A 12,998-nucleotide genomic window follows, 5' to 3' on the forward strand; every position below is an offset into this window, starting at 1 on the left:
ACTGGCCCTAGCCACCCCGCCCCACCCAGGAGTCCCCACGCAGCCCGTTTTGGATGCAGGTAAGTGCGCGGAGGCTTGGGAAGGGCGAAAAACGGGCCTATCGGAAATTCAGAAAGGTTGGAAATGGGCCAGTTTCCGGCCTCCAGAGGGCCTCTAGAGCATGGGGAGGCTGTTTTCGCCCTCCCGGAGGCTCGAGGAAAGCCTCCGGAGCCCGGAGAGGGCAAAAACACCTTCCTACCATGGTGCAGGAGGCCGATTAGGCCAAGCCCACCATGGCCATGCCCACCCAGCAACCGGGCAGAGAACCCCTTGCTAAAATTTTTAAAGCCCACCCCGGAAGAGGTTAATGTTGATTAAAAACAGTCATCTCAGGAACTCTCAAAAGTGAAAAAAATTAAACCTTGCAGCACTGAGATTCAGAGTCTAGAATTTGCCTATGAAACAGTACCATTCGTATCCATGGTCCAATGAGACCTGCAGAATACATCTTTTTATTTCTTCTTTTGTTTTGTTTTAGACTCCCCCATTCTTGTCTTCCCCTTAGGATAAGCAGAACTATATCTATGCTATCCGACTGTCAAGTCGTTTGAGCTACAGTACAAGGAAAGTTTGGTGTCTGCTGAAGTGCTCTTACAGTCACTTTCAAGAAAAGCTTATATTCATTTGACCTGTTGGGGGCAGATCAAGAGATCTACCTTCCATGATGAAATGGAGCTTTGATACAGTCCTAACCAGAATTCTATTTTCATACAGTTTGTTTGAAGGGTGAAGCGGGACCGGGGGGGGGATGAGAAGTAAAAACTCTATAGCCGATGACTAGGGACCAATCTATACTTCCATAAAAAACATGGAGAACCAATTATTCCTGACTGTACCACTTCAGAATATATTATGATTAATGGCAGAGGAGAAGAAGTAGATTCTTTCTATTCTTTCCCAATTAAAGGAGGTCCTCATGAAGTATTTTAGACTGTTGAAAGAACTATTTAAGCATGAGCACATTTGCAACATTAAGCTTTAAATAGGCGGTTTTCCCCACCTCAACTTTTAAGTCAGGAGTCTCCAAACTTGGCAACTTTAAGACTTCTGGACTTCAATTCCCAGAATTGAAGTCAATTCCCAGAATTGAAGTCCAGAAGTCTTACAAGTTGCCAAGTTTGGAGACCCTTGCTTTAAGTGGTACAGTCCCAGGAAAACAATGCCATGTCCTTTTCATTTGTTTGTTTGAATGTATAGATTGGCTCAATGTCCTTAGAAAGTCAGTTACAGTACATTTCTGGTGTATTGTGAATGCAAAAGAAAAAAATAAAAAAGAGCAATTTCTTAGTTTGGTACAACTGGGATTCTCTACTCATTCCGTGGCACATTTACACACTTTCTGAAGAATCACGCTTCACGTGGGCCGGTGAAGGTCCCTCCCCCCGGAGATTCCTCAAATAGATTTTTAACTTTTGAGGTTCTGCGATGCGTCTCCGATTGAAGTCTGCTCTCGGATGAATCTGGCCGCAGCGATCTGTCTGCAGGAGATGAAAGAGGCTTGCCATGTCTGGTCCAATTTTAGCCATCAAACTGTCTTTAATGGTCCCGACTGTTTCTTCCCCACATTCCAGCAAACTTCTCACAAGTTTGCTGTAATACCTGTAATAAAGACAATATTAGTTAGTCTTCCATAAGATTGTCCCAAAGAACTCAACAGAGTTCATAGCATTCAGAAGCCAGTATTCAGAACGACTATGGAGATTCTCAATCATCCAGCAATGTTTGTCCCAGAGGTGCTTTTTCAAAAAGGCAACTGGACTTTCTGGTTTTTTTCTTTGAAGACATTTTGCTTCTCATCCAAGAAGCTTCTTCAGCTCTGAGTGGATGGTGGGGAATGGAAGGATTTATACTCCTTGCAGACAGCTGGGCATTTGCATCCTTTTAGAGAGTCATTGAGGCCACTTGGAGCAGTGATGGGTTGCTCCCGGTTTGCAAGAACTGGTAGTAAAAATTTGTAGTAGTTCGGAGAACCGGTAATAACATTGGCTGGCCATGCCCCCGAACTGGTCCCCAGCCCGGTCGCCGCTCACTTACCCCGCCTACCTCATCAGAAGCTTTTTTTAAAAAAACTTTTAAAAGCATTTTTTCTACAACCTCTTTGGCCGAAAAAATGCTTTTAAAAGTAAAAAAAAAAAAAAAAGCTTCTGATGATCGCGTGGCTCAGCTGATCAACTCAGCTGATATTTAGAGATGGAGATGAAGGTGGTTTGTGGCTTTAGAATACTCAACCTCTTTTGCACAGCCCAAATGCAATCTTTGGTGACAATACACCTTAACCATGGCCCATGATAGGGTCAGCTCTCTCAATAGGCAGCAGAAGGAAACAGACGAAGCTCCTAGCAGCTCCTCCAAAAATGATCGATTTGGTAGCACCTTTTATGAAACGGCAAAAGGTTTCATTAACATCTGCGAAATTTTGGTTACCGTAAACTTACACAGCTCTCCTGAACCCCTTGGGCTGCTATTCATGAGCATCTGCCCATGATTTGCCACCTTACACCTATGGTAAGGCTGACTCCTTCCAGGAGTAGATGATGGCGAGAAGGTAGTAGATGGAAGTTTGTGGAGGGCAGAGCAATTTTTGCCAGCCAGGCTGCCCTGTATGGTTTTATGCTAGATTGCTTGGGAGACAATCTTTCTGGAAATAAAACCCATCCATCAGCCAAGCCAGATTCTCAACACCACCGTATATTTCGCCTTTGGCAGATCAACCTCCTGGTGCTATGCTAACTTCTCAATCAAACTAAGATGTTGCCTGCTCACTCAAGAGTCGTTTCTTCCACCTACCCATCTGCTCAGCATTGCTTCACAAAAGTGCAACATGAAGTTCTTTTTTTTCCATTTAAATCTTTACGCAAAGCCTGCATTTTCTGCCTAGCTTTTAAAAACAACCCTTCGTTCCCAACTCTTATGTCAGGATCTAAGTGTATGCTAGGATCTAAAATGATCCCATATTCTGCTTTCCTGGGATGATCACTGCTGCTACTTCTCTTCCGTTCCCCCCCCCCCTTCTATTTGTCCTTTGTCAGTGTAGGAAGTTAGCACCCACCCCTTTCCTAGAAGAATGAAATATTTTGGGAAATATTAAAAAGGCAGAATATTATGTTTCCCTGGATGAGAAATGGAGAAGCATGTTTTAAAGACAAAGCAGCTCCCACCTTCCTGCCCCCACCCTTTTGTTAATGGGCCAGAGGCAGAAACTCAATCTTTGTCAATGGACCTCATCTGCAAGACAATGGGACCCATCTATAGGACAGAAACTCATCACATGGCACCTGGGAAGATTATATCAGCCAGCAGGGCTAGCTAAGACCCCCACCCCCTGGAAGTCTGACAACCAATCAGGATACTCTTTCTGGGCCCCAGGAAGTTCAAAGCCAGAGAGGGCATAAAACCCGGAGAGTCGCTGTATCTGCCCTTTTCTGTTCAGGAACTCAAACCATGTGATCCTGTCCACCATTAAACTATCTTTCCAAGCAGTCTCCATGTTTCCAGTGTCTTTTTCACCACTTGGAGCTGAACCCAGAAGGATATTTCTTCCTACATCAGCTTATGAAGGTGTGAACTTCTGGAGCTGAACTTCTGCTGCTAACCTGGTGAATATTCTCCACCCATCAGTTGTCATTGGTCCTATGAGAGCAGAGTACCAGAGAAAGCCAAAATGGGCCCATTTCATTTATTCTAGAAATGTGTTCACTGTGCTTCAAATCAGCATTTGCAAATCAAATCAGTATTTGGATACTGCAGTCAAGTGGTATTACCATTTCAATCCATTTAATTCCATTCACTTTGGGTAGGTCAAATTACAAGGAAGTGATTTTGATGCCAGGAAAGATTTCCTAATGATAAGAACGGTTGGACAATGAAACAATCTGTTTTTGGAGGTGTTTCAGCAGGGACTGCATAGCCAACTTTATTTATTTATTTATTTTTATTTTATTATTCATATTTCTATGCCGCCCACTCTCCGAGGACTCTGGGCGGCTTACACCAAAGACAATATACTAAATAGCATATTGCCCCCAACAATCTAGGTCCTCATTCTACCCACCTCGGAAGGATGGAAGGCTGAGTCAACCTTGAGCCGGTGAGATTTGATCCACTGATCTGCTGAACTAGCAGCTGAAGTAGCTGCAGTACTGCACTCTAACCACTGTGCCACCTCGGCTCATACTTTGGGGATGCTATTGTAATGGATATGTACCCTGGGTAGGAGGTTGAACTAGATGGTCTTCAAAGTATCTTCTACCCTTTCTATTTGATGACGCTAAAACCACAATTTAAATACAGTAAAAGCCTAGGTAGACATCAGAGAACAATGTTAAGATGCCTGAAGTGGAAATGCATTGGTGTAATTGTAATAGGACGCCACATTTGTGCAGTCCTTGGTGTTCTTTGAACTTGGTTGTTTGCACAGATGATGTTATCTAGTTGGATAATGAACCATCTGCAAGCAAAGAACTAAGCTCAGAGAGCACTAAGGGCTCCGCAGTTCAACCCTGAGCTACAGATATTCTCTACTATTGGGAAATGTCTACGGAGATTCTCCATCATCCAGGTGATGGTTGTCCCAAAGGTGCTTTTCTTTCCAAAGGCAACTGGACTTTCTTGTTTTGCTTGAAGACATTTCACTTTTCATCCAAGAAGTTTTAAGTTCTGACTGAATGGTGGAGAATGGAAGGATTTCTGCAAGATGACTGCAAGGAACATAAATCCTTCCATTCTCCATTATTCAGACAGGACTGAAGAAGCTTCTTGGATGAGAAGTGAAATGTCTTCAAGCCACACAAGAAAGCCCAGTTGACTTTGGCAAAGAAAGCACCTTTGGGTCTTCTAATGGTATTCTGACCTAGGCTTCCTTAGAAATTAAACAGCACAAACTTAGTCCCGGCAAACCTCTTTAATTCATACAGATGTAAATTACTTTCATTTACAGTCCGCAAGGCTTGATAAACAGTCTTTCAGAGGAAGGTTATCAACACCCACCTATCTCACGTGGAACACTGCCAAAGAGCTAATTGCCAGACGCAGGGCAAGGCCAAACTTGGCACAGAGTCACAAACAGAATTTTCATCTCTTGAATCGGCCAGATGAATTGCTTCCTGCAAAAGCTCACGTCCCATTCACTTCTCTTTTATGTCTTATGGGAGGGGCCAATCATCTCCAAGCCTTACGCCCAAGTCAACCCTGTTTCCCTAATTGTTCCTGTCTCCTGGCAGCTCTGCACTTGCGCACACTGGGAACAGGCTCACACTGTTCTTCTGCCTCGCTGATGTCAGACTCCGGAGACTCCAGAGGCAGCAAAGAAGTGCCAGATGGCCTTGGCCCCTCTCTGCCTCTGACTTGTCTGAGCCTTCCCCAGATTCCAGGACTGGCCCACATTCCTCCCCAACCTCCTCACTGTCCAAATCTGCTGCCACAACAAATGGGACCTCCACATTTGTCCATTAAAAAGCACAATTAAATCACATCAAAGTGCCCCTCTCTCTGCCAACTTATCAGGTCAAGTCTATTATTATTATTATTATTATTATTATTATTATTATTATTATTATTTAGTCCAATTTATATGCTGCCCTTCTCCGTAGACTCAGGGCGGCTTACAATGCATTATAGCAAAAGCCTGCATACTTTTTTGTATATACCTGCTTATTAGGGCTTTCGCCCCCCCCCAAAGCGGTGTTGTTCTATACAAAGTTGGCTTATTGCCGATGTCAGCACTTCAAGCTGCATTTACTCTAGTGCTGACATAAGAAGGAGAAGCGAAGGCGTCTGGAAAGGGACGTTTGACTTTTCACCTACTTATTTTCCCTGGAGATAATATCCCCTAGAAGATGGGATGGGAGGGGGGAAATTTCTTTGAGCTGGAGTAGATTAGGGATAGAATGACTTGGAAGATGGCCAATGAGTGCAGGGGAGTGGGGAACGGAAAGGGAGGGTTTTGGGGCTGGACGTCAGTGTTGGCTTCGTTTGGAGTCGGGTTAGAATGTCGTGCTTAATAAATAGGAGTTTTTCTTCAAAGACTTCGTTTGAAATGCAATTTATTTGAGACGATCTCGAAACTTGACAGCCCCCACAATCCGGGTCCTCAATTTACCTACCTCGAAAGGATGGAAGGCTGAGTCAACCTTGAGCCTGGTGAGATTCGAACTTGCACTAATTGCAGGCAGCCGGCAGCTAAATGCTAGCACTTAACAGCACTTTAGTCCGCTGCACCACCGAGGTGTCTGACCAGAACACAGCATCTCCTGAGCTAACCAATGGCATCATTTTTTTTAAAAAAATCCATCTCAACCTGCACTGCAGCTGTGCAGCCCCTTCTGTGACCAAGAAAGAGCTTTTAATCAAGGAGAGGCCCTTTTCCCACCCAGCAACTGCCTGAAGTCACATCAGAATGGCATAGCAACATGAGGAAGGCTAATCTCGTGCATTGTTCCCATAGATTTGCCTCAGAGGCTGCCTCGGGGAGTCAGCTCCTCCAATGATCCAGACACTGGCGTCTTAAAAATCTGAAATATTTTTTCCAGCCCTATAATAACCGCTCCAGACATGCAAGTCATATTTTCATTTACAGAAAGGAAATTTGCGCAAGCAGGGGCTAAGAACCTGTTTTAGTGCCGCACATGTCAATTTTCGAAGGGCAGATGAGAAAAGCCAAGGGAGGCAGGTTTAAATCCCACTAGATTCGCATCCCCTTTGCAGTTTCACTTCGGGACTAGCAAAAGAAGCACCAGCGGCCTTTATTAAATTGGTCAAGTCAAGAATGCTCTCTGTGTCATTTTAACCTAAGGGCAACAAAAGACTTCCAGATTTTACTCATCCGGAGTCAATTAACTTGAAATGGCATAGCGTTTAAGAGATGGAGCTAAGGCTTAGGAAATTGCTTGGCCTCAGCCACAAAATCTCCCTCTTTCAATTCCTCTGAAGTAATAGAGGAAACGCAGGAGAGCCAGTGTGTTGTAATCATTATGGTGGACTTACACTTCAAATCCATTCTTGGCCAGGAAAGCACACCGAGTGCCATGGGGATAAAATGGAATTGAAATCTTGGAGAAAAAGGAGATCTAAATTTAGATCATAGCCGTAGGCAAATTCTCTGAGCGCTCAAGAGGGCTAAACAAATACGAAAGATATAAAGGACTGATAATAATAATTTATATTGTTTTCTCCTTCTTCTCTCTCGTCCTGGAAAGAGGAGGGCAAAATGGGAGGGAGGACTCAGTTACAGTGGCTATGGGGGCACTACTGAAAGACCAAGTTTGGACAGATCATTACAGACAATCCTCGACTTAGGACCACAATTGAGGCCAACATTTCTGCTGCCAAGCGAGAGCGTTGTTAAGTGAATTTCGCCCCATTTTATGACCTTTCTTGCCACTGTTGTTAACAGAATCACTGCAGTTGTTAAGTTAGTGACACGGTTGTTAAGCGAAACCGGCTTTCCCGGGTCGCAAAAGGGGATCACATAACCACGGGACATTGCAACGGTCATAAATATGAAAGAATTGTCAAGTATCCGAAATCTGATCATGCGTCCATGGAGATGCTACAACATTTGTAAGTATGGAAAGGGACCATTAGTTACTTTCTCAGTGCTGTTGTTAACTTTGAATGGTCACTAAATGAATGATTGTTGAGGACTGGGGCTGTGAAGAGTCAAGTCTGACTTTACAGCAGATAATCAGGGTGTGTCTACGGAGATCCTCAGTCATCCACGTTGTGATTGCGGCAGTGGTGGGTTCCTCCTGGTTCGGACCGATTCTGCCGAGCCGGTAGCGGTGACGATATGATGTCACCGAACTGGTTCTGCCCCCCCGCCCGCTGCCCACCGCCCCCCCTTATCTTACCTTTTATTTGGCCCCACCCCCAATCTATTTCTGCTTCCTGAGTCCCAGCTGATCAGCTAGAAGGAAAAAAACTGTTTAAACTCTTGCCGCAGGGCTTCAAAGGAGTGGGGAGGGAATGGGGATTTTGCAGTATCCTTCCCCTGGAGTGGGGTGGAAATGGAGATTTTGCAATATTATTATGTAATATTATGTTATATTATATTATTATGTAGTAATATTATTATTATTAGTAGTAGTAGTATTATTATGGATTACACTGGGATATAAATGGAAAGAATAAATGAATGAACAAACCAACAGCCCTCCCTTCACCATGGAAAATTACCGAATGCCTTGGCCATTCACTCTCTCTTGGTTCAATTTACCTCACAGGGTTGCTGTTTGGAGGATAAAGCAAAAGGGAATTACCTCAGCTCTTTGGAGGAGAGGCAGGATATTCTATTAAGCAACCTAATCAAGAAATTTCAAATATTCTTGCTATTTTGGAAATAGTGCTATAGCCTAAAATAGGCTTCATGCTGCATTTTTAAAAATAGAAAAAAAAAAAGCTCTTTAGCTCCCTACCCAAATTGAAGGAGAGAACATAGAACATATAGAACGTGGGAATCATAGGGCTGGCAGTCTTCTAGTCCAACCCTCTGCTCAAGATAGGAGATTTGATAACATCCCGGTCAAATGGTTGTTCAGTCTGTTTTTGAAAACCTCCAATGAAACCTCCAGGAGACAAGCTATTCCATTGATTAATTGTTCTCACTATTTTATTTTATTTTTATTAGTCATATTTCTATGCTGCCCACTCTCCGAGGACTCTGGGCAGCTTACACCGAAGACAGTATACTAAATAGCATATTGCCCCCTAACAATCTGGGTCCTCATTTTACCCACCTTGGAAGGATGGAAGGCTGAGTCAACCTTGAGCCGGTGAGATTTGATCCGCTGATCTGCTGAACTAACAGTCAGCTGAAGTAGCTGCAGTACTGCACTCTAACCACTGCGCCACCTCGGCTCTTCTTGTCAGGTCCTCTAGTGCTTTTTAGAATAAGTCAATCCCCTCTTTCTCTGTGATAGCCCCTCGAGTGGTGGAAGACAGTTATGCCCCCCCCAATCCTTCTTGACGACAGGCTAAATATACCGTATTTTCGGAGTATAAGACGCACTGGAGTATAAGACGCACCTAACTTTTTTTGATAAGGAAAAGAAGAAAAAGAAATCTCCCCCTCTGCCTCTGAGCAATTTTGCCTTGTTGCAGCAAACAGCCAACAGCCTACTTTACTTTTATTTTCGTTTTCAGCATAGCTTGATTAGCACAAGGGAAAAAAAATCTGCTCCAGCAATTTACCTCTTTGCAGCAAGTAGCAGAGCTCTGCGCAAAACAGCTGAGAGGAAATCAGCTGAGAGTCGGGAGGCCGATCCAAACAACTTGTGCTAATTAGGCTGTGCTGAAGCTGAAAGGAGATGTTTTTTCTTGCTGTTTGCTTGCAAGGAGGTAACTGCTGCGAGGCAGAGGCCAAAGGGTGGGGATCAGTGGATGGGCGGGGCTACATTTGGTGTATAAGACGCACCTAAATTTTCACCCCCTTTTAGGGGGCAAAAAGGTGTGTCTTATACTCCGAAAAATACGGTACCTAGCTCAGGGGTGAAATGCTACCGGTTCGGGCAAATCGGTAGTTAAAAAAAGCTATTGGTTCGTCTGAACCGGTATTTCCGATGATCAGCTGTGCCGCGCAGTTTATATTCGCTAGAAAGCAGGAAATCTTACTTTCTAGCGAAGCTAAATCACGCGGCACAGCTGTTCCCCCCTCACTGTTCTACTTACCTATTGAAGTCTTCTTTTGGCACATGCGCTGGCAGCGAACTGGTGGCGATCCACGGAGGATTTCACCACTGACCTAGCTCCCTCAACCGTTCATCGTACAATAAATGGACAGTAAAGCTGAAAATCCTTGTCCGTAAGTGGGACTCAGTTCTATGCCATCTGAATCATTCACTTCTAGTTTCGCCCTCTCTGAAAGCTGTCAGTTCCAATAATCTTCCCAACGGAGACATGAAAGGACATGGAGAATCCAGAATCTGATTTTCCCTTCCCTCGGGGATGAGTGGAAAATCCTTTTGCTTCACTGCGGATTTACCCAATTCAAATTTCCTGAATAGTCTGACCTCATACAGTCTGACCATTTCCTATATCTAGTCTACACTTCTGGGTCATGAAGGGAGCTTCGTCTTGGCTGTAGGATTTCAATTCAGAAAAGCCACCATTCACACCATCCAAGTGTAGAGATTTATCTTTTGGTGTTTCTGTTTTGTTGTTTTTTAAAAAAAATACTGTCTTGAGAATGGCAGTCTTTCAGGATAAATATCAATATTTATCCTGAAAGAGTGGATAAATATTGATATTTATATCAATAGGAGCCTGAGTGGCGTAGGAGGCTAATGACTCCTACTAAGGCAGCATTTAACATCCAGCTGCCTGCAATTACTGCGAGTTCAATTCTCACCAGGCTCAAGGTCGACTCAGCCTTCCATCCTTTCTAAGGTGGGTAAAATGAGGACCCGGTTTGTGGGGGCAATAAGCTGACTTTGTATAAAATATACAAAAGTATGAAGGCTATTGCTTAACGTATTGTAAGCCGCCCTGAGTGTCCGGAGAAGGGCAGCATATAAAAATAAATAAAAATAAAAAATATAAAAATATAAAAAAAATATACGGAGCTTAAACGTTGCTTCCTGTATCACAAATGTCACTTCAGGCTAAACCAGAGGAAGATGTGCTGACTCTTTAATGACATCCTGCTCGACTCTATCACCAACGTAGCCATTCTTAGTTTCTTTGGAAGGGGTGTGGGAAGTGTCAACTAGGAAATCCTGTTGGGTTTATTTCTAGCTTAGTATTAGCCTTTTATTTCAGTCACTCAAAAAAAAAAATTAAAATAAAACAAAACAGAACAAACATCAAACCCCACACATTTTAAGAAACACCCTGTGACTGTGAGGCAGCCATTCTTTCAATAATGTCTTCAGGAAAAATAGAACAAGTCAAATCTTTGTGTTTTGTTTTGTGGTACACAGCAGTCACACTATTTTCATAAGCCACTCATAAGGGGGGGTCATAAAAATCAATATAATGTCAGCGATCGTGTGACTGAAGCAGGGGTGGGTTCTACATTTTTTTACTACCGGTTCTGTGGGCGTGGCTTATTTTGTGGGTGTGGCTTGGAGGTCATGTGACTAGGTGGGCGTGGCTAGCTGGTCAGAGTCATTTCTGGAAGGTCCTCGGACTTACGACCAGTCCTCGCACTTACGACCCGACTCATTTGTTTGCTTTTAACACTGATCAGCTGTAGGGCGGCCCTTTGAAGCCCCGCGGCAAGAGTTTAAACAGTTTTTTTCCCTCTAGTCATCAGCTGGGACTCAGGAGGCAGCAATAGATTGGGGGTGGGACCAAATAAAAGGTAAGAATAACGTGGGGGGGTGAGGGGGAGAGGGAGAGAACCGGTTCGGTGACGTCATATCGTCACCGCTACCGGCTCGGCCGAACCGGACCGAACTGGGAGGAACCCACCACTGGACTGAAGTCTCACTGCTTTTTCGTATGTGGCACACAGAAAAAAGGGCAAAGCTTTGATGACACAATTCCTGACACTCTCTTAACCTTTTTTCATACCCCTTCAGCCAGCCAGTCCAAAGCTGTCTAAATCTCTACCCCTCTTATAAGTCAGGACTACCAAACCAAGAATTCCCAAACAACAGAACTGCTGCACCTTGCCTGGGGTGCTTTCTCTGGGGAGTTCACACGGCAGCCTTTTCCAATTTGACCGAGATTAAACCTAGGCCTGAATTTCATCCCTCGGCAGTTGGCTCTCTTAGTTTCTTTCTAAGGTTACCATTTAAATTCTCTCATTCTATGATTCTCTGAAAATCCCCAAGTAATTCATGCTTAGAACATAAGCTGCTGTGAAGAGCTGTAATTTTGAAGTACAATGATCCCCCAACTTGCCATACTCTATACACACTGCTTAATCCTACTAATAGCAGGGGTGGGCTGCTGGGGGTACACAGGTATTCAGGAGAACTGCTAGCTAAGATTCTGTGCAGTTTGGAGAACCCCCAAATCCCACTCCTGGCTGTCCCCTCCCCTCCCACCCCTCCCCTCTCCACCCAGGAATCCCCACGCGGGCCATTTTGGATGCAGGTATGTGCAGGGCATAGAAGCTTGGGGAGGGTGAAAAATGGGCCTACCAAAGTTCAGGAAGGCTACAAATAGGTCTGTTTCTGGTCTCCAGAGGGCCTCCGGAGCCTGGGGAGGCCGTTTTCACCCTCCCAGAGGCTCATGAAAAGCCTCCGGAGCCTGGGGAGGGCAAAAACACCCTCCCTCATGGTGCAGGATGATGACTAGGCAACGCCCACCATGGCCATGCCCACCCAACAACCGGGCAGAGAACCCCTTGCTAAAATTTTTGAAGCCCAGCCCTGACTAATAGTAGCTGTGGCTATCCTCATAGCTCCCCATGAGTTTTATTTTATTTATTTATTTTATTTTATTTCGAATTTATATACCGCACCTTCTCCTGAGGGACTCAGGGCGGTGTACAGCCAGATAAAAACATACAATATAAACATTAAAAACAATTAAAAGAATATATACTAATTTGGCCCCAGTTTAAAATGACAAACCAATTAAAAATTAAAAATATTTAAAAATATGTTAAGCCAGCCTGGCTTGCTGAAAAAAGAAAGTTTTAAGGGCATGGCGGAAGGCACCGAGTTGTTCCAAGTGACAAGAGAAACGAGTCAGGAAAAGCAGTTTATATACTTAAATACACTAGAATAAACGAACACATTATATATTAACTTGTAGAGATGATCTGCCTGTCACACAAAGAACTCCAGTTTGCTCTAATGGTTAAGGCCCCCAAGCTAGAAAGCAGGAGACCGTAGGTTCAAGTCCCACCTTAGTCATGCAAGCCAGCTGGGTGACTTTAAGCTACTCCCTCTCTCTCTCTCAGCCCAACCCACCTCTCAGGGTTGTCGTTGTTTTTGTGGTGAAAGTACGAAGTGTGTTGGATATGTTTGCCACTTTTGTAAAAAAAAGTAATAAAGGCAGGATACAAGCCA

General features: G+C 44.1%; 1 protein-coding gene across 1 annotated transcript in view; it reads right to left on the bottom strand.

Moving 5' to 3' along the window:
- Positions 1-488: 488 nt before the first annotated feature.
- Positions 489-12,998, bottom strand: part of STC1 (stanniocalcin 1) — a 30,841-nt gene continuing 18,331 nt past the window's right edge. Inside the window, exon 4 of the mRNA XM_060684881.2 lies at positions 489-1,638. Within this exon, the coding sequence (XP_060540864.2) occupies positions 1,368-1,638 (271 nt within the window). The 3' untranslated portion in view covers positions 489-1,367. The remainder of the gene's footprint in view (positions 1,639-12,998) is intronic.

Source organism: Pantherophis guttatus, chromosome 9 (genome assembly GCF_059756535.1).
Source record: "Pantherophis guttatus breed Tessera chromosome 9, ASM5975653v1, whole genome shotgun sequence".
NCBI classification, from domain to species: Eukaryota; Metazoa; Chordata; class Lepidosauria; order Squamata; family Colubridae; genus Pantherophis; species Pantherophis guttatus.